Source organism: Lutra lutra, chromosome 9 (genome assembly GCF_902655055.1).
Source record: "Lutra lutra chromosome 9, mLutLut1.2, whole genome shotgun sequence".
Classification (NCBI taxonomy): domain Eukaryota; kingdom Metazoa; phylum Chordata; class Mammalia; order Carnivora; family Mustelidae; genus Lutra; species Lutra lutra.
The window spans coordinates 71461768-71487466 of NC_062286.1; the positions used below are offsets into that span (position 1 = coordinate 71461768).

Consider the following 25699-nt stretch of genomic DNA (forward strand, 5'->3'; position numbering starts at 1 on the left):
ACGCTTTCTTTCACTTAGATTTGTCACCATGTAGCTTTGTTTGAATTGGCCATTTTTTTAAAAAACCTATTGTTGTTTCCAATGTGAAGTTTTATAACAATGAATCTGGGTTCTAGAAGTATATAAAGAATACATGATATGGAGTGGCCATATTTGCATGTGTCTGTCCCCGGAAGGGTGGACTGTGATTTTATTGGATGTCTGCAGCTATTACCTTGAAGGATAAATTTTCATTTTTCATCTATTCTTCCCCATCTAGATTGTATCAGGATTAACTGTAATTCCAGTAAGTGCCTATTCAAAATTTTTAAAATGTTATTCCTCCATTATGATGTAAGCTAGTCCAGAAAAAAATGAAAGCAAGACAAAGACGTTTATCAAACTCATGAATTCACTATGGAAGTGTGCCAGTCCATCATCTGGGTTGTAAAAATTCATTTTGAATTCTGTCCAGCTGAAGATTTTCCTCCTCTAGATCCTATATCTAAAAGAGGTGACAAATATTTTAGAGCAGAAGATGCACACACCTCTCTAGACCTTTGAATAAGGCAAGTAGCATTTGTATTTTGCCTGATCTCGGACTCTGGTAGCTCTTTTCTTCACCAGATTAGGAAAAAAATACCATGGGTAGTATTTCCTTCACTTTCTTTTTTTAATCTCTTGACTCAAAATATAGAAACAAATTTTGAATTCCTTTTGAGAGCTACTATTAAATTCTTCTAAATTCAACCAAAATTCTACTTAGAAAAATGTATTTTTCAATGTTATATGTATATATACAAAGAAAATTACTTACCTAAGAGTTTTTTTCTTGTTCATTAAGAGTATTTACATGATGAATTTTTACATCCTCATCACATATCTGCAAAAATAATCAAAACCCTTCAAATCTGTGATATGCATGCCAAATGATGAATCAGAAAAGATGCATGGACTGAGTTTTATTTGACTATGGACTAGAGAACCTGAAAGGATATAAGGACTGTGATTTTATTTTGAGTTGTAGCATTACCTTAAGAATAAATTCATTTTATTTCTTTACGTAAATGTTTAGGTTTTCTCCTTTCCAGTTTTGCTGACCACATCAAGGAATATCTTCCAATGATACCAAAGTTGTTAGCCATGTAGATAAAAACAGTTCTAACAAGATTCTAATCTCTCATTGTTCTAGTCAATGAGAACAAACATTTTCTATATCCTTGGAAAATGCTGAATGTGAGTTGATCAAGTCTACTCCCGAAACCATTGGCTGTGTTTGCAAATAGCAATGTCATCCTCTGAGGAACAAAATGGTGGTCTTAAACATACAAAACAAGAAGCTTTAACTAATGAAATACATACTACTTTGAACACCATGCGTCTTATAGCTCAGATTTGTCTTCAGATATTTTAGTATTCATTTTAAAGTAACATAAATATGAATCTTTCCAATCATAGCAATAAAAAGGTAACTGAATCATGATTTATGAAAAATTAAATTGATACACTCTCATACAAGGCATAAAACATTATCTCGAACAGAACAGTTCCTGAAGTAATCTCTCGAAACTCTCACACAGGTAGGACTTTTCAAATTTACATCATCTCCTTTCAGACCCCATCCCACACTTCCTGAGAAGGAGCACAGTTTTTGAGTCTCACACCCATGTCCAGTTTGCTTTCAGCTCTGGGGCACTCATGCGGGCAAAATGGCAATCAAGAAATACTTTCCCAAAGCTAGATTTGTGCCTTAATGCAGTTATAGATGTTCTTGATACATCCTGAGTCTGAGAAAATAATGGGAGGAAAATACTCCTTTCTAGACTCCCGTTTTATGTACTCTTGTTTATTTCTATTAAACATATAATAAAGCATGAATGTTTAAATTTACTAAGTGTAACTATATAAACTCTAGTATTTGGAATTCTAGTATGGGAGTTAACCAAATCAAGTGTGATGCTGTGTTTTCAAGCTATATAAGTGACTCTTTTTGAAATAGATATTTGTAGTCTAATTATCCTTGTTAGACACTTCTCTTCAGTTGGCTTATATTAAGAGATTCTAATATTAAGCACAGTCTTTTTTCCTCTGGATATTCCACAGAATAATACCTTTGAGGACAAAGGTTTTTGCTGGTTAGTGAAATTTTTCCCTTTTTTAAGGAGTATGTGTTACATGTAAAGTACTTGAATTAAATGAGTGACTGTGAGCTCTCAGTGCACACCTCGGACAGGACTGCAAATGCCTTAACTTGACAGCAGTCACTGGAAAAGAACATTCAATGAGCAGGTAACACTTTCATTTTCTTTTCCCTTTGTTTTATTTGGGGAATAGTGGGCAGATGTGGCAAGAACCCCAAATTCCATCAAGAAATCATGTTTTTCCTCAAAGGTAGGAGAGGGAGGAATTTACATATCAAATATGCAAATCTAATTCACAGTGATTAAGTAAGCAAAGATTTCCACCTGGAGTGCATTTCCTACCCCGTAAAAATATGAATTGAAATATCTGTACCTTATTATAACTTGTAGTTTGTGTGGCTGGTTTATTACGTTTATCCCCTGTGAACTTTAAGTTTGTCTGAAACCAAAATGAATGTACATTTATTAAATCACAGCCATCTAACATCTATCATCGTCTCTAAAAATTATATCATACCTAAGATACAACTGTATTATGAAATTAATATGACATCTTTAAGGAAATTTCCACAGCAAATACACAAACTGTAATGTAAAAGATTATCTTAGGTTGGGAATTAATATTAACTCTAAATTATTAAGGTTGGATGCAAACATTTTTAACCTTCTCTATACTTACTCAGAATTGCTCTGCTGTTTCCTTTGGTGGCTCCATCCTTCATCCCCGCTCCTACCCTCAGGGTAGAGCAGATGTTACTTGATAAGGAAAAGTTAATATATATGGTACCAGACTATCCAATCGTTGCCCTTGAAGAATAGGTAGTAGGTGAAGAGGAAAGAAGATCTAGCTGCATGTATTCAGACGTGTGGGACCATCAGAGATGGCAGGTGTGTTTCTTTTCCAGCCATTTATATATGCACCACCAGTCTTTGGTGGGCAGGCTGGGGCAGAATCTTTTGTTTGGCTTCCTTGGAGAAAGGGCAGATTTGAATTCCAGAGATCATCTCTGGCAGATTCTTGTTGCCACCATTTTTCCTCTTCGTAGGAAAAGCTGTCAAGAATCTTTAAATGGAAAGAGAGCTTGCTTTCATTTAAAAATCAAAAGCTTATTTTCATGTGTGGAAAGGGTACTTTTTCAAAAAGAACCATCTCTATGAATAGTGGTCATCTCAATGCCAAAATGTATGCTTTGATCTTTCAGATTACAAATGGAATGTCTCGGCACACAGTCCCAGACCAATCCCAGCTCTCTGACATCCATTATCTTATATCATTGCTAAAATACGTTTGTTCATCTGCACCTTGGAATTAAATTAAGGTCAGTTTGTGCAGATTCATGACCAGGAAGGTGAGCACGGAAGTGTGTTATCTTCCACACTCCATTCTCTTCTATCCACGATAGAAATAAAGGAATAGTAGGATTTCTTGCACCTTCTCAATCGACTGCAATATTGAGAACAACAGTCTGCCATCATGAAATAATTGTGTATGGAAGTTGCTTAAAGAGCCACCATCTTTTAATGCATATCATTTCTTCTCTGGACAGTATTTCAAAAAGGTAGATGAGAAAGGACTCTAAAGTCACATTCTTCTACCATAAAGAGAAAAAAAATATTCGAATTAGTGAAAAAAAGACAATTTATAGACTATTTTGTAAAAAATAATTATTGTAGAAATTACTAACCAATCATTAATGAGTTATTGAGAAAATCCAAATCAGATCGAATAGTACTTTTCTGACTAGCACATGAATTATTTGCATGAAAAGGCATGTTTGACAGTTTCTTCCCTAGGTCCATATTAATGGACTTCATACATCTTTTAAAAACTGTAAAGACTGCAAAGGAAATTTTCTAATCCTTATGAAATTATCCCAAATTCATTATTAGTTGGATCTGTACTGGCCGTCATTCTTACTGTGTATTCTCTTTGTCTGCCAAAGTACATAGTCTAGTATCTTGGTTAACTCTGAGGTAGATTTACCAAGACAGTCTCAATCTTAAATTTGGTGTCCAGTAGTTCCCTACAGGACTTCCAAACTCATTAGGCTATGTATTTCTCTGCAATTTTTTTTTGAAAACTTAGATTTGTAGTGATATATTGCATCTTTAAATGATCCCAAATTTTATTCTCTCTCTTAAAAAATGTTAGTGCTATAATCCTTAACAGTTTAAATACATTGAACATTTGAAAACAAAATGTGTTCCTATCAACTATAGATGAGTCCTGATTGTCCTGTAAGTAACTAAATATGTAATGGACGCAGGGAGACATTTGTGCTTATGTTTTTGTTAGTATTTCTTTCCTTGCTTTCTTTTATTTATTGTTTTATTGGTTTGTTTGCTTGTTTTCGTCTTTTCAAATCAATGACATAATTACAGAATATCCTTCTTGCTCACAGGAAAGCTTGGGGCCACCTCTGCATCCACATAAAAATTGATTTTAATATAAACTCATGATCTCTGTTGTTTGTTTTGCATGTTGGCATTGTTTTGGTTTCTTTATGCCTTGTATATATGTCTCTTCTCCTGCCCACCTGATCTTTCTTCCTACCAAGACGTACTCTTCCTCTTCACTTCCAATTTCGTTTCCTCCTGTTCGGTTTCCTCTTGTTTTCTTAAAAGAATAAAAATTCTCTGGGTTGACAAAATATTTTAAGAGGCAGACCCTACAACGATCTTTGGCTTCTCACAGAAAGCGGTTTGTTTAGTATAATGACAACAAAATTGCAGATCACGTTCAAGTCGACAAGATGTCAGGGGTTGAAGTTCAGCTCCTTTCATTTGCAGTTCAGTGTCTAAAGTATCAGAGAGAAAGAGAATGTGAGGCCAAGTACTTAACCTCACTTTGCACTTGGACAGAGTGAAGAAACACTCCGCATAGTATGCTATTGGAAAATGTACTGTGATGGATGTCTGGAGTGGATAATAAGATCTTTGTGTTATCATTTTATTACCAGCATGAAAAGATCAACTGAATATTAGTTATCACCCATTTTTTTTAATGTAGTAAAAATGGAAAGCAATAAAAGAATGCAAAATGTCAAACAGTGGCACTTAAGCCATATTAGATTGCTTTGATCAAGCTGCTGTTTGGCAGCCTCCTTAAAAAGACAGGACGAAATTTCTGGGGGCTGGCTCTTGTTAACCTGAAGCAAATGTTCCATTCAGAGCAGCTACCCGGTACCTAAAGAGCAGACAGCTGCAAAAGGGGATCTTCTAGCTCTGGCCTGATTTGTAGAGTTGTGTCAGTCACCGCTTCTCATGACTGGTGCTCTTCATCTGCCTAGGACGGGAGCTGTTTGAGCAATAAAGGAAGATGACTATATAAATGCAGAACATGGAAGTTTTGTTTGTTCTTTAAGTTACTGTTACTTTTTTTTTTTTAAGCTGAAAGTAAATTTAAGGGAAGGAGAATAAAAGACTATATACATATGATTATTTTTAGCAAAAATCTAAGGGAAATAAAATATTGAGACCATAGATTTCTTTTTTTTTTTTTAGTTTTTTTCTTTTAGTTTTATTTTGAGGCCATAGATTTCTGATTAAAAAAAAAACAAATAGCTAAAATAAAGGGAATTAGCACATGACAATGAGTCTAAATTTAGACTTAAATATCAAAATTAGAATGAAATTTAAGGAATGCTGCTTTGGATTATCCACATGTTAAATTTATGAGAATTATAAAGAAGAATAGTTTTCCCCTGCACATGTAAATGGCTACATAGATTGGGTAAACTTAGTGGCAGGGCCTGAGAAGTTGAAGACATGGGTCCATTTTCATGAACAACTAATCTGTAAATTGCTTATATACAAATACAAAATGGTGCAGTGTTTTAAAAGACTGCTCTTTTTAAAATTTTTATTAACATATAATGTATTATTTGCCCCAGGGGTACAGGTGTGTGCATCAGCAGGCTTACACATTTCACAGCATTCACCATAGCACATACCCTCCACAATGTCCATAACCCAGCCACCCTCTCCCCTACCCACCTCACCCCAGCAACCCTCAGTTTGTTTTGTGAGATTAAAGGTCTCTTATGGTTTGTAATAGACCGCTCTTTTGTGCAGGTTAAGAATTCCTCTTGGAATCAGGCTCAATTAATAATTGATTGATTGAAGGATTGAAGCATTTTCTTATTGCTGTTGCAAAAGGCTCTGCTCAAAGTGATGCGACATTCCAGATTAGGGCGGACTAAAGCCAGCAAATTCTCTTTCATTGTTGGAACCTGGAGTTAAAACAATGGCCTAGGTAGACATTGTCAGGAAGTCCTAGAAAGTTTCAGAAGAATGAGTCTGACTTGATATTCGCTTGGTTTCTGTGAAAAGGAATTTTTTTTTTTTATACAACCAAATACCACCAAACATACGAGACCACAGCCTGTTGGTGAGATGTTTTTGTTTGTTGTGTTATTAGAAAGAGCTGGTTTTTAAATATCCACCACTTCTTCCATAGTTTCTTGAATTTCTTTTTTCACTTTCATGTGTCTATTTATTTCCTTTGGTAGGGATGTAGCATCTCAATATTTATCATTGATCCAGAAAATCAAGCATAGAAATTTGAATGACATATTTCTTTCCATTAATAAGATTTTTTTTTGCTTTTAGTTTATTTCATTATGAGATGCATGATTCAAATTTCATTGTTTTAAAGAAAACAATAATAAAATAATAATTTTCTGTATTTGGAGCATTGGGTCTTTTACTTGTACACCCTGATTCAGGTTCGTAGAAACTTAGCTCCTAAAAAATAAAAAGGATTAAAAAGAACTCAGTGAATTTTATTTAAAACAGTCTACAATTTTTAGGACAGCCTTAATGTTCAGTGATGATCAAATGCACCATGCTACAGTACCCATTTTATTAGTATAGAGAAATACAGTTTAGAAAATTTTCTACAAGTCTTAGGGAAAGGAAAGGAAATATAAAATAAGACAGAAACAGAAAGACAAACTGGAAGAGACTCTTAACTCTAGGAAACAAACTGAGGGTTGCTGGAGGGGAGGGGAGTGGAAGGATGGGGTAACTGGGTGATGGACATTGAGGATGGCATTTGATGTGGTGAGCACTAGGTGTTGTATGCAACTGATAAATCACTTAATTCTACCTCTGAAACTAATAATACAGTAAGTGTTAATTAAATTGAATTTAAGTTAAAAGAAAACAAAATTTCTACAAGTTTTATATTCCTAATTTTACTGAAAAGAAAGCCACTAACAATTTATACCCTATCAATTGCTTATCTATCAAAGACTATGAAAACAAGTATCATGATCATGGATTTCAGTTCCTCATATGATCACTAGAAAGGAATTAATGCATCTGTTGCCTGCTGAAATAGATGCATAATTTAGAAGATGATGCCTTTGTGTACTTAACTATGGGTCAAATATGAATAATATAAGCATCCCAGCTTAGTTTCCATTTATAGGAGTATACACATTATTAAACACCATGGTTTAAAACATAGAATGTGAATTTTTTTTAAGACCTTGGAGAACTTTGATGATTTTTAAAAGTTTTAGTCTTGAAAAACATGAGTTTTTAAAATTTAATTATTTATATATATTTTACTATCTTACTGAATCTGCAGTGTTCTCTGAGAAAATAGCTACTTGAAGATGTTTGCATAATTTGAAAATTCTTATTTTTTTTTCAAAAATTGAGATGAATTGTAAAAAAAAAAATTGTAAAAGATTTCATAGCCTAAGTTTCAAAGAAATGCTAGAACTAACATTTAGTAAGTTAGTTTCCCTAAAGATTATCTTATACTATATAAACACTCATCAAAACATAAAAGCTGTCATCAGAGCAGGGACCCACATGATATTATACTCTCCTTAAAGTAACACAGGAATAGCATGTCTTCCACACAAACATCTTTTCTCTAGAGTATCTGATTAAAAATGTTTCCTCTTTACTTATAAGATACTCATGAGGGTTAAATTTCTTCAACATATAACTAGCTAACATATAGTGCATAAATCGAGTAAGAAAGCCTCTTGAAATTGGGGTGGGGGAGAATGAATGGGGCCCTCAAAGAATTTGAAGATTGAAAAGTTCAGTGTGCTCAGAGCTCTTATCCATTTCTTTCACTTGTTACCAATGGGAGCAAAGGGCAAGATGGATAAGAAGTGCATTATAAAAACAGCTTCCCCAAAGATAAAATAAGAAATTCTAAGGGTATTTAAATTACCTTTATTTTATTTGTAGTTCATACTGGATTATTTGGTCATTGTTATTTGTTCTTTGAATATATCACTCATAAAGTTGTGAGACTTCTTTATCCTCCCATCACCCTTCCCAGGACATCAGTATAAATACAAACTTGAAATACAAATGCAAAGTACTATTGAGATAAGTTAAATTTCAAAGTCAATTGACTTTTTCTATAGATAATTATTATACTTAAAATTGCTTTGGAAATGTAGGATTTAGAGTAAGAACGATCACTTCTCTTTTAAAATTTGCATACAAATAATAAAGCTAGCCTGTGAATATAGGCACTCATTAAATTGTCAGATACATGGGGAAAAAAACCCATTTGAGAAATCAAGAAATTTTCAATATAAATAAATGTGTACAACTAAAAAATCTAAAGAATTCTGAAGTTTCTTACATTTCAGTAGCTAATGCATGTGAAAATTAAAACTCAAATATTGTAGAACAAATATACTATAATAGCATGACTTAAAATTGCCATTCCTGATTTTTCATGCATTATGAAGGTGTCCAGGAAAAGAAAATAAAAAAAAATTATTTAATAAGTTATGCAAATTTCCTTAGAATACAAACATATTCACCTAATATTGTTGAAATAGGTGGACCAAAATGGAGGTGGGACCTGATAATGACTTTCTGCCAAAGTAATCTAAAGCAGATCCAGGTCATTAAACCAGTTGAAGAAAGATAAAATAGAAAACATATATTTACAAAAGTAAGTTCTATTTCCATTCATCAGTGATCTCAGAGAGTCAAATTAAAACTGATTGGAAGCATCTGTGACCAAGATCTTGCAAAACAAACCAAATTGGAATAACCATGAATGAAAAGATACTTTACAGATGTATTGCTGTAAATTATCATTGACAGGAATCCACTACATGAAAGCCTAACTGACATAATCTCATCATAGGAAGATTGACCTGGAACAATCACGCAGACGTAACATAACTTCTAGCAGTTGGGAGAACAGCTCCAAGGAGCCTGCAAACACTATTTCCTCAGGTTGAGCAAGTTAACTTGACATAAGATTTAATAGCTAGTAACTGTTGCTATAGTTGGACAAGCAACTTCTTAGAACACTTCCAGGATAGGGAGGCAGCCCATTCATTTCAAAAGACTTTGACACAAATGAATAAATAAAATCTTAAACAAAACAAAAAAACAAAACAAAACAAACCCTCTCCCTCTCCCTTTGGCCCTCCCCCAACCCCAGACTCTCTCTAAAATAAATAAATAAAATCTTAAAAAAAAAAAAAAAAAAGAAGACTTTGACACAAAGACATTTTCCAATAAAGGAGCAATCTCAATATTCTTCTCATCATTAAAGTAAATGGTTGAATGAAGTCATAGCACTCAATAACTAAATCATAGCACTTAGTACTACAAGTTAGCCTGATAAATAAGCTAATGACAATAAAAGAAAACAATTAACACTATCTGTTATTGCATTATTAAAATTCACAGTAAAGAAGAATTTTGTAAGTCATTATCATTGCTTGGGAAAAAACACATTATTATTCTGATTTTTATATGATGGATGGATGAATTATTATCTGTTGCTTGTCCGCAGCCGTCTTTGATGCAATCACTGAGGAAAGAAAAAAAGACCAAGACAAATGAGAGAGCCATAGTTCAACATTTCTAAAGACAAAATATGATTTCTTAAATCATATTCCTTAGAATGTGTTTTATTAAAAAAATACTTTCATAATATTAAGGCAAATATTGAAAAATAGGCTTTCAAGCATCATAATGGCTTCCCAGGGAAAAGAAAGGAAGGGGACAAATAAATTAACAAAGCCAGGAACTAAGATTTATTTACTTCTTCTACTATGCTTTTTATTTTTGGAGAAAGTTTGTTTAAGAATACCCCAAAAATAGCTAGGGAGAGCTAAATTTTATAAATTCAATCTTTAAAGATATTCTAGTGCACTTATATTAACAAGATACGCAAAATAAAATATAGGTAAAGCCATCTTTGCTTGTATTATGCAAAAATATGCATTCTTCTTGGCCTTCTCATAAAAAGAAATTCTGTAACTATTATAATAGAGTATTCAGATAAAGAATGATATATTTAATTAAATAATCTCTGTGTTTTATACTCTAATTCCATGGCTTTTTAGTGGATTATCAAATACTTGTAAATTTCCAAATGCTCAATATCTTCATGATTTTTTCATTCTTTCATTCAGATAACTTGACATTTTGTAAGTATTGCATAAGTTGTATTAAATAAGTATCGCTGTAAATCAATGTAATCCTTTTCTTTTCATGCTATGCCAATGCTGAATACATTCTCCATTTATAATGCTTATTTAAAAGCACATTAACTATTTAGTACTTAATTATGCCTGCAAGCTATCCTATTATGTGATAAGCATTTCTTGGAAATGACCTTTTTTCCTTAAAATAAAGTCACAGTCCAAATTTTTTCTTTCTGTATATTAGTTTATTTTATTACGCTTCTTCCTAAACTTGCTAGTTGAGCTAGATTAGATTTAAAGAGAGTTATTGTAAAACATTCTTTGAACAATATATTTATATAATTTGTGTTCATTTTTACTGTGTTGTAAATATAATTATATTCTTAAAAGGTAATTTGTATTTCTTAAAATGTATGTTTTTCACATTGAAAATTATTTACATCAGAGATACTTATCCTGGTCTGTCATAAATGGGTACAATCAATGTCAATGCTATAGAAACTAAATGTTTCTTAGTAGATGATTTAAACCTTGTTGATTCATTTGCTTAGAGCTATGATATTAAGCCAGATGTGGAACAGGAGGCGAGGCAGCTACATAAAGTTTATTTTGTAGATAATAGAATAGGGTTGGTATGAGTTAGGAAAAATGCAAAGAACTCTCTGCAGGGGGTTTCCAGCAGCTCTCCAAGGTCAGATATTTTTGCAGACAATGCCAGTGTTCTCTTATAAATCACTCACTAATTCTTGAATCCCCCAATTCCTAACTCAACTGTTTTCTTTGCATGTGGGAATTATTGACTGCTGGCCTTAGGGCATTTTGCTCTCCTAGGCTCTACACCATATTAAATTTATTTCCAAGGGAACTGAGGAAAAAGCTGTCCAAGTAATTAGCCAGACACTTGACTCACCCAAGCTTTCCAACTGTACGACTTACCAGATTCTGTGCTGCTAAATATGAAAACAAAGCAATGAAGCTTTCTATTTCCTGATATTTCTTAGTGAATGTAAATATTAAAGGTTAATGGAGTTATTTTTTCTTTAACTTTTTGGCTTAATTCAGTATCAAAAGATATTTCCTCTACCACACACAGACAGACAGACACACACACACACACACACACAATCCAACAAACTCTAAACAAATACACTCATTCAGTAAGTAGTGAATGGCAATTATGTTCAAGGCACCGAGCTATAGATGTCTGATATTTTCCTTGAAATTTGAAATCACCAAAGGGGAGATATAAAAATAGTGATAATATAATAGTGAAAATAATAATATTATTATAACTGAGGGTTTACTGTGTGCTAGGCATTACTTTAAATTATTCAAATTAATTAAATCTATTTGTGTTATGATGTATCTCCATTACTAACTTATTTTACAGATATAAATATTGAGGCCCAGAGAACTTAAATAGGTTACGCAAGTTCACACAGCTGGTAACATATGGAACTAGGATAAAAACCAAACCCGTAAGTCCAGAACACACGCACCAGACCTGGATATAGAGTTCAAGCACTTTTAAAAACACAAGGGCAGATTTAAGTAACAATCTAACCAAAACAAATACCATGTAATTAATTAGCATGTTACTATTTTATTTTTCCAGAGAAATCAGTTTATAAAATGCCTTTCTCCTGTTGTTCATATTCATTTTTGAAAAACTAACATCTGAAAGCTTAATGTCTGACATTGTATGATTTACTCAATTATTTTTTAATTAAGGAAGGGTATTTTAATATTTTTAGTATAAAGAAATGTGTCTATACAAATCACCTTGCTTGTACAGAAAAGGCAAGTAGCTCTCTTCATAAAGATATTCTGAATAGTTGTCAAGGGCATATCCTCAACTACACTGAGAAGATGTTGAGGAGAGATAGAGAAGAGGGAGGAGTTCAGTGGCTTGGCAAGGAGTTCCTCTTCATGACTATTAGGATAATTATTTGTCTGTCACCAAGCCCAGGGCACCAGACTGATGGGCACCAGACTGATGGGCACCAGACTTGGCCAGTAAGACAGCTCTGAGACAGCTTCTCTGATACCCCAGAGGCCTTGCCATTAAGTGCAGACCATATGGAGGTGATCCAGCTGTGCCTCTTAAGTGAACAAATGAAGTGTTTTGCTTCCAGCCTTGTTGGCACATTTCTAAATATAGAGTGAAATGAAACTTTTAAAAATAAATAAGCACAAGACTTAATTCTCCTAATCAGGGCTGGCTTCAACAGCACGTAATTTGCGTAGCTACCCCTGGCCCCTTGCTTAGAATGACCATGCTTGAATTCAAGGTCTGCTCTAACTGCCCGAAAATTCTTCATTCTGAACAGCAGCCCAATATTTTCCATTTGTACTGGGCTTGCAAGTTATTTTGTTGGACTTTCCCCTAGGAATGTTAGGGAATAGCGGAAGAAGAAGTTGGAAGTACAATTTTCATGTGTCTAATTTTAATTTATAATTAAATTCCTTAACTGATTCATATGAGAAATAAAAACAAAAGAATTTTGCTCCCAGCCCAATATCTAGGCATGAAGAAAGATCACACAGAAACATTTAATGAGAAGTTACTCCTTCTCCCCCTCCCTTTCCACCTCCCCCTCCTCCTCCTCCTCCTTCTTTCTTTTTTAAAGCGGAAGTTAGGTTATTTTTTTTAAAGTAATTATTTAAAACCAAAAAAAGGCAAAATCAAATAGCAGGCTGGAGGTGTCATCATTATGACCTGAGAAACACAGCCTCCCGTCATTTACAGGTAAGAGCGCTGCTGTCAAGAGCCCGGACTCAGGCATCAAGCAGCATGGCTCTAGCTTCTGTTTCTCTTGCTTTTCTCTCTTCCCATTATTGTCACAGTGACAAGCCTTATTTCCAGCTTCCCACAGGGTCCTGCCTCCCACCAGCAGTTACCATCCTCAAAGTCAACTGCCAAATAAAACTTGTTAGTATCCAGAAATGTGGATATATGTAGACACCTAATTTTATACCACACATAGATATCATGCATTTTAATAAAGGCTGCTATTCTAAATTTTTAGAACCAAGAAAGGTAACTAAATTTTAGAAGTGTAGGGGCCTTCGGGTACCTGGCTGGCTCATTTGGGAGAGCATATGTCTCTAGATCTTGGGGTTTGTGAGTTTAAACCCCACGTTGGGCATAGAGTTTACTTTTTAAAAAGCCAAGCAGAAGAGGGGCTTTGCAATTGGCTTCTGCCATTTAAAGGCTTTTTAAATTTCTTTCATTTTTGTTATGTTGTTTTACTGACAAGAAAATTCAGACCAGGAGCAGTGAGAGGGAGACTCAATGAACATAATTTGTATTATGCTAGATTTAATGGTAACATTGTATCTAAAATTCATGTCCCCTGACGCTTAAGTTCTTGAATATATTTTCATTAGTTATTTCTTTAATATTCCATGTAAAAGTCTATGACATAAGGGGATTTAAAATTGTCTATTTATTTATGTGTATTTTAGAGGGGCTTGAAAACTACAGCACACAGGGGACTGCCTCTTTTAACACATAATTTTATTGAAATAAAGTCACACCCATTTGTTTACATATAACCTGTGGCTGCTTTCATAGTATACTGGCAGTGTTGAGTAAATGTAATGGCAAACCACATCCTCCAAAGCCAAATATATCTGCTATCTGACCTGTTACAGAAAAAAATTGTCTTGACCCCTGATCTATTTGAAGGTAAACATCTTGCGAATCTAAGTTGGAACATACACATGCTGAGATCAGTGTTTGGCATAAAATAATTTGTAAACTAAAATAATAGGATCTGGGTGCCACATGATCCAGAACGAATAGGAGTAGTTTAACAGGATAAACAGCAGATACAATATAGACCATTCAGTTTTTAAACTTCATAATTCTAAGATGTTATGGTGCTATAACTTTTAATTCAATTACTGGGTGCTAAAGACTGTCTAATGATCTAAAGAACAATTGAACACTCATGTATAAATATAAGCAATTTGTATGTGTAAAGCAATGCTAGATTTTTTTTCTTTAAATAACAAAGCTATGCAAACTTTAGGATACACTTTCACATAATGCCCATCTTCAGCTGTGGTTGAAAAAACACAACTGTTCTTAATAAAGTGGAAGTATGATGGATCATTTCCGGAAAGCAAACTAAGTGGATTCCTTCCTGCCTATCATCTATGCACATTACTAGGTTATGGCTTTGTAGAAGCATCCAAAGAAATCCCCGTGCTCAATAAATGGCTTTACTTACTAAGTAAACAGATCAACCATTCAAATAACAAGATAAAGTTAAAAATAGAAATTATTTACATCTGATGTTCAAGGCAACATGAAGTCCAGAACCAACTGGCTTGAACTATACTAAGAAATAGGGTGGCTGATACAGATGGTCCATTTAGGTAGCTAGCTTCTTTAAAATATGCCACTATAGTTAAATAAGGACGTGAAGGGTATATAGGAATCTCAGCTTTGTGGCCCACACATCTAAGTGCTTTAAAAATCAAAGTATAATTGGTATGGGTTTGCTTTTCTCCACCCACATCCATCTTTTAGCTCCAAAGACAGCTATCATCTTCGGCTACTAAACATCTTTGACCACATTGCTTCATAGAGTCCTTAGCTTTGTCTCATTTTCCCTCTATTGTTCTTTTCTTTTTTTTTTTTAAGATTTTATTTATTTATTGGACAGACAGAGATCACAAGTAGGCAGAGAGGCAGGCAGAGAGAGAGGGGGAAGCAGGCTCCCTGCTGAGCAGAGAGCCCGATGCAGGGCTCCATCCCAGGACCCTGAGATCATGACCTGAGCCGAAGGCAGAGGCTTTAACCCACTGAGCCACCCAGGAGTCCCCCTCTATTGTTCTTTATTATTTTTTCCCCACATTCAAAAACGAGTATAAGTAGTTTCACAAAACATTTTCACACAGGACTATCTTCCAAAAAGGATCTAAAGTTAGTATTATGTGCATTTTACTATGTGTATTTTGCTTAAAAAAATACATCACAAATATGAAAATTAATTTAAAATACGCTTGCAGACAAACCTGATACCGGTCAATAAAGGCTTATTTAATCTTGTTGAAGATATAGACTAACCTCCCATGGAACTATCTATAAAAAGGGAGGGTTGGATTAATTATGTTTTTATCTCTTAGAAGCTATTCTTTTCTTCATTAAATAAATTATTGATTCATGCCCCAATATTTAAAAAAAATTCATTGTGGAGAAAAGCCAATATGAAAAAGAAAAGAAAGAAAGGAAAAGAAAAGGAAGAAGGAAGGGAGGAAAGAAGAAAAAGTTAAAGGAAGGAAAATAATCTAGTTGATCAAATCAAGCACAAATCCTAAATCTTGGTTTCTTAATGGCTAGAAAAAAGGAAAGGCCATCTGTTCCTTAACTCAGATGACCTAGGAGGAAAGGGTCTACAAAATCTTTAGAAGAGAGCCTATCAATTTGGACTTTGCAATTAAGGGTGTGTTGAGAACTCATGCAGGAGGATAATGCACATAGACTAACAAGAGTAGCTTTGAAGAGCTCTGAACCTTCATATACATAATCAATATTGTTCTGGAAGAATAGGGTTTTTTTTTAATTCATAAGTGACATCTTTTTTTTTAAATCAAATCTGATTTTAAAAGCAAATAGTTACTTCTACAGGATATTAGAAAGCCTTTCTGGTGTTTTCTGATGAAGAAAATCATCCTTTTCTGAAGGGAGAAATGAACCATCTAGAAGATTCTGGAGAGTCCAGGTGTTCTGAGTGGTGTGTCAGGGACCAGGTTAGCTTGCTTTTTTTTTTTTTTTTTTTAAAGATTTTATTTATTTATTTGACAGACAGAGATCACAAGTAGGCAGAGAGGCAGGCAGAGAGAGGAGGAAGCAGGCTCCCTGCTGAGCAGAGAGCCCCATTCGGGGCTTGATCCCAGGACCCTGGAATCATGACCTGAGCCGAAGGCAGAGGCTTTAACCCACTGAGCCACCCAGGCACCCCGTTAGCTTGCTTTTTAAGTAGCAGGGACAAGTCCCACCTTATGTCATTTTTATGTTTTTTATGCAAGATTACAGGTAGAAAAAATATTCCACTGATTTAAAAATGATAATAAAATCACTGCCCCACTTTAGCTTCTGGATTTTCACATTGCACAACTATATTTGCTCTGAGTCAGGCAAGCTTAGTGAGATACTGGGTCAGAGTCTCCAACACTGCCCAGCCCTGATCTGATTCTTCAAACAGAGGAGAGAATAATTTGCCATAGTTAAAAGAAAAGGTTTCTTAAAGATCACTATTTCACCATATAACCTTCTGATCTGTGATTTCATTTCCTAAGTGAACTTGTCCATTAAGCAAGGGCATGTCCTGGTTTATAATGATGTATTTCCTGCTCCTGTCTGACCATTTTCTGAATATTTAGTGCTAAATTCCTGAGTGATACCAAGATGACATAAAACAATTCTCCTTAAAATTTGACTACATATATTAATAAACACATTTGCTAGCATATATCAATATTGTCCTACTGGTTTCATTTGAGTTTAGTAATTCTGGCTCTAAAATAACTCAGCAAAGTTCTCTCTGTCTTCTGCCTATCCATGTCAAAATAAAAATGATGAAATTGCCAGTGATAATAATTAAATCCCATGAATTTAGAGAGCTTCAGTATAATATTATACTCTTTCTTGGTGCCACAAGGTTGGAAATGGTGCAAGGCTAGCTCTCTTTCTTCCAAGAATGACAAAATTTTTAACTTGGCGTATAGGAGAGTATTTTTGTTATGTTCTTACCAAGCATCCTCATTTTACAGATGAAATATGAGGAACAGAAAAGGTAAATGACTTACTTAAGGTGATGTAATTGGTTGATGGCAGACCTAGGGAAAAAATCCAGTTTTCTCCACCATCCCCTCCTATGGTGAAAAGTAACTAGCAAATGTGGTTACTAATCTGGTCAAAAACAGCTATCACCTTTTATCAAGCATATGTCCTCTTGGTTAAATCAAGGCTCTATAGTAGTAGATTTCAAAGAAGGATTTGTTGGACTAACTACTGACTCCACCTCTCACTCCCACACACACCCTTTCGTCTCTGTCCTATGCCTCAAGTTGGGGTTATCTTTAATCTTTCTTAGGAGTAAAATTGTAAAGACATTTGAACTTCTTACATGGGTAAGTTATAAAAGGACAATCAAGTTGAACTAGATTGAGGAAAACTGAAATGTTTATTGTTTTTACTTCCATCTATAATGAATGACTTTAAATTATTTAAATGAATGAAAATTAATGAATTTTAGCTACAGAGTCACCAGAAAACCTAGTGAATACCACCAACTAGAAAACACTTAAACCGTAGCTTAAACCTTGTTAAATACTGTTAGGAAGCAGTATGTATTCATGCTTACTTTTCATCCTAGATGCAGAACAAATCACAGTCATGGACCAAATCGTAGAGTCAGACCTTGGTGTTCTTCAAGAAGTTTAGTCTAGTTCAGCATAATATAATGGCAGAATAATCTAAAAAAAAGTTCACTCTACTGCCAGTCTGCGGAACTAGACTCTTCATTTAAATAGAAGAACATCATCTAATTGCTTTGGATCTCGGGGTGTTTGTTTGTAGATGACTCCATGGGCTGCTCTTCCTCCCACATCCCTTCTAGTCCTAGAATTCTCTAACACAGCGTTATCCATAGAAGTAACTTGTGATTCAGCCTGATTAAGTATTAGCTGCTGTCATTCAGCCACATAGTACCTTTATTTTACTCTCTGCAGATCATTTTGGGGCCTGCAAAAGGACACTAGAAGGGGTGTGGAAGACCTCAAGATCTCAGTCTTAAGTCCATTCCTTACTGACTCTGAGTCTTACAATAATACACTCAACCTTTCTAAATCTTCTTTCTTAACTAAAATATGGGGAAAAAATCTCTGACTTAAATAATAGGTTACAGTAAGAATCAAGTATAAAATTACAAATTTTAACTCCCTTCAAAATATAAGGAATGGTTATCTTTAAAATAGTAACAATGCTATTGTCTGTCTTTAAAAATCTTTAAAATATTGTTTACTAAGTCTGCTTCGACTCCTATAACAAAATGCCATGGACTGTGTAACTTGAATGACAAACATTTATTTCTCATAGTTCTGGACTCTAAATCCAAGGTCGCTGTTGGCAGGCTTGGCTCTCAGTGAGAGCTCTCTTCCTGGCTTGCAGATGGCCACCTTCTTTCTGTGTCCTTCCATGAAAGAGAGAGAGAGCTCTGATATCTCTTCTTATAAGGTCATCAGTCCTGTCCTGAGGCTTTACCCTCATGACCTCATCTAAGCCTAATTACCTCTCAAAGGCCCCACCTCTTTCCTAACATCATCATATGAGAGATTAGGGCTTCAACACATGAACATTCAGCCCATAACACTCATATTAATGCTTGGAGAAAGATGTTACTGCCGATATTTTGATATTCTCAAAAGAAGAGGAAATCTCAAAAGGAATTCAGATCATCAGTGGCTGTAGTGACTATAATTTTGCCATTAAAATTTTTACAAGAGGACAAATGACCCTCAAACTCAAAATTAAAACAGTTAAGCCATCTTTCTTTACCAGTCCCATAGGTTTTAGATGTGGGAATATGAGACCTCTAAGGCATTACAGAGATGTCTACACCATCTCCCGCCTTCCGTTGTGCTGTTGAGACCACCAGAAGCTGAATGTGTTAGCAAATTGCTGATTATGAGGGGGGCCTGAGTGGCTCAGTTGGTTATGCGTCTGCCTTCAACTCAGGTCAAAATCCCAGAGTCCTAGGATGGAGTCCTGCATTGGGTTCTCTGGTCTGCCCGGAGTTTGCTTCTCTCTCGGCTCTGCTCATGCTCCTTCTCTCTCAAATAAATCAATAAAATCTTTTTTTTTTTTTAAAGATTTTATTGATTTATTTGACAGACAGAGATCACAAGTAGGCAGAGAAGCAGGCAGAGAGAGAGAGAGGGAAGCAGGCTCCCCACTGAGCAGGGAGCCCAATGCGGGGCTCTATCCAAGGACTCTGGGATCATGACCTGAGCCGAAGGCAGAGGCTTTAACCCCCTGAGCCACCCAGGTGCCCCTAAATAATTTTTTTTTAAATTGCTAATTATGTGGATTTAGTCCCAAAATGATGGCCCTTCTTCTCTATCATGCCTTTAGCACCTTTAGAGGTATGGTGTGCTATTTAGAGTTTTCCATCTACCATGACTTACGGAAAAGTTGTGTAAGATTTCCTAGCTTTGTCATCATTCTGTAGAGCAAGCTGGAAGTCATAACAGAGCAGCTTTCCTTTGTCTAGATGTAGGGCAACTGAAACGTTTGTTTCTAGCCAAAGGTCATATAGCTGGAGGCAGGCTAGCGCGGGGGAGGGGGGGGCATGCAGGCTTTGAGCCCCTTAAACATAGGATGGAACACTTTTCTATCACGCTTTAGCTGTGTGACCTTGAGGCAAGAAGTTTTAGCTTCCTAGGCCTTCAGTTCCATAGCTGCAAAATGATAGCAGTGTAAAGATGACATAAGTTAACAGATAAAATGCCTGGCACATAATAAGCATTTACTGGCCCCCAACTTCTTTCTTCATAGCAAATCAAGGGCTACCGACCACAATTCTTAACTCCTTGTTCAGGGTACTATCCATTACACTCCACGTTGCATAGATAGCACTGTTTTGAACTGAGAATATTAAGTGCATTTTTAAAAACCTTATCTTCCAAAATCAATCTCTTCACATTTTCAATAATGCAAGAAAGGAGCTTCAAGTTGGCCCACAGAGATTTTTATGAACCAAAGGGTTATTTTTAATTGGATTTTGTGCCTATTGTTATGGAAATAGTTGTTTTATAGATTAAGCATTATGACTTGAGAGCAAGATGAAGCCCAGAATGGGGTATAATGATGATATCACCCCTAAGCTTCTTTTTCTTGACAAAACACTTTTAAAATTGAGAGAACGGGAGTGGAGCTGCTTCAAAAGCACATATTTCTAAGAGAAAAAGTCTTCCCTATAAAAATAGCTTTAACATGATATATTCTCTTTTCAAAGATCAAAACTAAGAATGACCCTCACTGCCAGTAGGATGCTAAGATTCTGCAGAGTTATTAAAGCACTGCTTTCTTCGCTGTTGAAACTAGAAAGAGTCCCTTTGATCGTGGAACTTGCTTTCAACATTTGGTCTCAAAGCTTTTTTTTTTTTTTTTTTTTTTTTTTTTTTTTTTTTTTTTTTTTTTTTCATAGTTGCTGAACTAAGAGGCTTCCTCTAGTTTTTTACTGATCAATCTCTAAAAACTGTTCTGTCTAGACTCGTTTTTATTCATGTATCCGGATGTATAATTTAACTTTTCTAAGGAAACAAAAAATTATTTCTAAGCTTAATGATGGTTTCTTTTAAAGGCATGAAGTAGTTCGTCCTGCAAAATTTAGCTTGCCTTACCTGTTTGTTTTAAGCCCCAGAGAAACCCCAACCACAGAAGGCAGAACTTGTACCTGTTACATCCTAAGAGAGAACTCAGGATAGCCAGCAGTACCAAAAGCAAACAATGATGTTGTTGGATGGACTACGGAGGTTCTTCTGCTTGATTCTATTACTTTCTTTTTTTCTTTTCTTTTCTTTTTCTTTCTTTTCTTTTTTTCCTTCCTCTTTTCTTTTTTCTTTCCTTTCCTTTCCTTTTCTTTCCTTTCCTTTCCTTCCTTTTTCTTTTCTTTCCTTTTCCTTTTCTTTTTTTTTTTTCCTCTTTCTCCTTCTTATTGGCCTTTTCTATGTCCTCCTATGAGTCTTGGACATTGATTGGTTTTGCTGGTAGAATTTGGTTGAAGAAATTATGAACCCAAGCCTGATCCTGAATCACCTGAAAGTCATGAAACTCAATGATGCCATGTCTTCCATTATTTTAGCATACCAACACTTTTCAGTACTTAGAAAACTTGAGGGCGGGGAGAGGCAAATCCATCCCCAAATAACGTATCTTTAAAAACTTTACTTTTTTCAGTGTATCATAGTGTCAGATTAATGGAAATACTTTTTTAATTAAAAAATTTCCAGGCATATTAATTTTTTTCATTGCTTTGTTTTTAAATAGAAGAAGGATGTTTGTCTAACTTTGTCATTTCAGTGATTTCCATAAAACAACTTTCTGAAATGATTTGTCTATTCTAAGCCCATGTAAATCCATTTGTAATTGATTTGTGTGGATTTGCATAGATTCACCAGCCGCTTCTTTCCCAGGTGGTTACATTTCTGCCTTTTTTCTTTTGGTCCTCAGCTGGGAATCCCTACCCACTAGCTCTATTCAAACTCACTTTTCTTTGTTCCTTCCCACCCAACTCTTGGACCTTTATCGGCTGTGACTTTTTTCCTCATTTCCCACCAGTCAATACCTTTATCTAAATCCACTCCACTGGACTTGGGTTTTAGACACAACATTCTATAAACCTAAGAACTGGGGGGACATCGGAAGTACGTGATACAGGACTGAAGAGCAGTCATCCTACACCTCGGTGCCCGAGGCAGTGTCCTCACCGGGATCTAATCAGCTAGTTGCTGCACCTGAAGCTTAGGATCCGCTCTCTCCCCAGAGTCAGAGGCTACAACACTGCTGTCAGCTTCATTAGTAAGAAAGCCATAACTGCCAAGATCAGAGAATTCCTTGGGAAAAACAATAACCACCACAGTAACAACAACAAGCAAGTGTGTTTGCTTGGGAGGCTTCCCGATGCTGTATTGACTGTGCCTATTTATGACAACAAGGTTCATTCCCTTGTCTGATTAATGCATAATGTTAAAGATCTTCTTAAAGTGTCACACCTGAATGTCTGTTAACTTGTCATTTTCCTTGCTTGCTCTGACTCTAATGGGCTTGAAAATTGATCCAGCCAGTCTCTCCTCTCTCCTCTCTTCTCTCTCTCTCTCTCTCACTCTCACCTCTCTCTCTCATTTCTTTCTCTCTTGTCTCTCCTCCCTCTCCCGTGCTCCCCCCCCCACCCCTTACTTTGTCTCTTTCTCTCACTCTCTGTGAGGTTCATTTGCTTGACTGATTCTGAGTGTCCATAATGACTGTTTGGCATATTCTACAGGCAAAGGTCCCGAGACCCTTTTTGCCGGCTATAACCTCAATGATAACGAATGGCACACAGTGCGTGTGGTCCGTCGGGGAAAAAGTTTAAAGTTAACCGTGGATGACCAACAGGCCATGACAGGTAAATCCCCGTTTCCGTTGCCTTTTCTTTTGCTGAAGCGTTAGTCCTTCCCATTTCTTACAGGGGACTGTGAAAACCAACCACAAAACTTGATGCCGATACACACAGTTCATTTTTTTGTTCCAATATTTCTAGCAACAGTGCCATTCAGTAAGCAGCATGTTAAATGTTTTTTCCTCTCAAATGAGCAATACTTTCATGTCATGTTCTTTCCTGTTTAATAATTCAAGAAGATGTTATATATTTCAGTGTTGTGGCTTGATGAATATCTTAGGGCCTTATAAAATATTGAAGTCATTGTTTACATGCCAATTTCTGTTCAATTTCTTTGTTTTTTATATATTTGGGCGATGAACAGCAGCAAGTTACACTTTTTAGTGTCTGGGGAAATTGATAGATATGCTGGCATTCTGTCGGGTGAACCACTTTCTCATTATAAGCTGTAATAGATCATTTCTGATCTATTTACCTCAGTTGGTTAAACTCTAATATTAAAGATGCCATGTTCAATCCTTGGTATACAGATTCCTCACTGAGGTGAGCTGTGTAAAAGTCCACCCCAGAGACTTAGGGAAACTGAAAGAAAGAGGAATTGGTGCACCTTTGTTCTCTCTGCTGAAAATAACTCCAAGCTCATGACCCACTGGGACTTAACTCTTTTTCTTTTTTAGAGAACATCTCTAAAATTATTAATTATTTTAGAACAAGACACAAGATAGTCCTTGTGCAGCAGGGAAGTGTGTCCTACATTCAGCCCTGAGGGGTTCCCATGATCAGAGATTGGTTGATTATATCAATGTGGAAATAACATGTGTGGGATTTTAACTTTTGAGAGAATTGTTTCTGAGTTCAGATGAACCAAACTATCAAATTTTAGCTGTCTTGACTATCTTACATTTCAATAGCCCTTTATGGCTTTCCAGAACTTTTTTTTCTACGTGTAGGTGCAGTTTAATTTCAGAATCACCTGAAGGGCTTTAAAAGGACCAGTTCCTGGCCTGACATCAGAGAAAGTCTAGGAGGAGCCTAGTAATTGTTTTTCTTTTCCCTTTGTTGTTGTTGTTTTGTTTTAGGTTTTGGGGGCTTTTTATTTGTTTGTTGAAAATCTCTTTAGAGGGGACTCTCATGCAGCTGGTTCGTGGATTAGCACTTAGAAACCACTACTATGTTGTATCATTTTGTTACCTGAGGAAGAAAATCAATCAGAAAGTTGTTAACATAAGTCCTTATTCAAAATTGCCAAACATGAGAAGGCTTTAAGGAACTGTGTGGTGCTCGCTTCGGCAGCACATATACTAAAAAAGGAACTGTGTGAACTTAAGGAAGGAAAGCAGAATTTTTGCCAGGCTTTGGCAAGAGTGTCAACTGAAGTTCAGCTGGTTTAGGTCAAGGACGATTCTTAGAAGAAGAATGAATCATTTTTGTAGATTAGCATCCATCGTTGGGATGATTTGGGTTTTATCAAAAGGAGGAGAAATGAAGAGTTAGTGTCAAAGGTCATGTGCAAGAGGTTGTGAATACCTAGCTCCCAGGGACAAGGACAGATGAAAACCACAAAGGAACGTTCATCAGTCCCTCAGTGTGTCTTAAATCTCACACAGTGCAATGAAATAGACCAGATGTATGCACCCTCACTTTATAGATGAGGAAACTGAGGTTCAGAGGGGTTTGGTGACTTCTGTGTCTTTGAAATGCCACTGTTGCCAGAAGTTAGAAGAGGACCTAGGCTGGTTTATATTGTTGTTGTTGATTTGTTTTTCGACTCATGGTCCATTATTTTATATTCATTAATATCCTAATAAGGGTATGATTCAAGGACAAGTACTTTCCCAGATACAACATCGTGTCATGAAGACAGACACATATCTAAAACTTTAACAAGAACTGAGAGTCTAGGGCAGTAGATGATGGACTGGATGGTTGATGTAAGCAACTCATGTTCTTGGGGTTCAGAAGAGAAGTTGAGGACCCTGGTTTCAAGGATCGCTTAAAGCAGTAGATTATATTTGAACTAGGCTGTAAAGAGAGGGTGATGAAAATGATAAAATATGTGGGGGAGCATTCATACAAGGCAGAAGGGCTCTGATGGGGCTACACAGACCAGTGTTCAGGGACAGAGAAGTTTTGTTTTGCTTCTTGAATCCATATGGTAGTTGATAGAGCTAGAAAAGCCTTTTGGGGCAAATGGGTCAATGCTGTCAACTAAGGTGTTTATTTTTCCTAGACCTTCAGGCTATTGCAAAGCTTGAGAGTTATCTGAGAGAATATTTTTTAAGCAAAATAAATCCTGTGGCATTGTATTAGATGCTTCAGGATATAAAGTCGCAAGTCGTAAACTTCAGTGGATGAAGAAAGGATAGAAACAAAAGTATGGTGTAACACATTTTGTTAAATTTTATTTAGAAATAATTTCAAATAAAAAAATAAAAAATAAATATAGTACTAGGGCTCCTGAGTTTCTCACTCAATTAAACAACCAACTCTTGGTTTGGGTTCAGGTCATGATCTCAGAGTTGTGGGATTGAGCCCCACATTGGGCTCCATGCTCAGTGTGGAGTCTGCTTGTCCCTCTCCCTCTGCCCCCCACCCCTCATTCTCTCTCTCTCCCTCTCTCTCTCTCAAATAAATAAATAAAATCTTTTTTAAAAAAGTAATTAAAAATTAAAAAAATAAAACAGTACAAAGAACACTGATGTATCTTTACTCTTACAAACATTGTATCTCATTTCCTTTGACATTTTCATGACTATTTTTTTCTTCCATAACCAGTTGAGCAAAATTTAAATACAAACTGGCCGTTTACTCCTAACTACTCAAGTATGCATTTTCTAAAAATAACGATATCCCCTTACTAACAAAGAGCTACCAACTTCAGTAAATGTTGCTTGGATGCAATATATTTCATCTGTTCTGTCCTCCATACTTCAGTTTAGTCGGTTGACCCAGTGCTGTCTTTTATAGC

At 35.6% G+C, this 25699-nt stretch overlaps 1 protein-coding gene across 28 annotated transcripts in view; it reads left to right on the forward strand.

Annotated features, from left to right (window-relative positions):
- The window catches only part of NRXN1 (neurexin 1), a 1204011-nt gene that overhangs the window by 560047 nt on the left and 618265 nt on the right, over positions 1 to 25699 (forward strand). For 18 of the 28 annotated variants that reach the window (XM_047745932.1, XM_047745934.1, XM_047745950.1 and 15 more), the window contains 2 exons: positions 260 to 286; positions 22615 to 22737. In XM_047745932.1, coding sequence (XP_047601888.1) covers positions 260 to 286; positions 22615 to 22737 — 150 coding nt within the window. The remainder of the gene's footprint in view (positions 1 to 259; positions 287 to 22614; positions 22738 to 25699) is intronic. The other 10 variants (XM_047745940.1, XM_047745955.1, XM_047745945.1 and 7 more) reach the window with 1 other exon arrangement.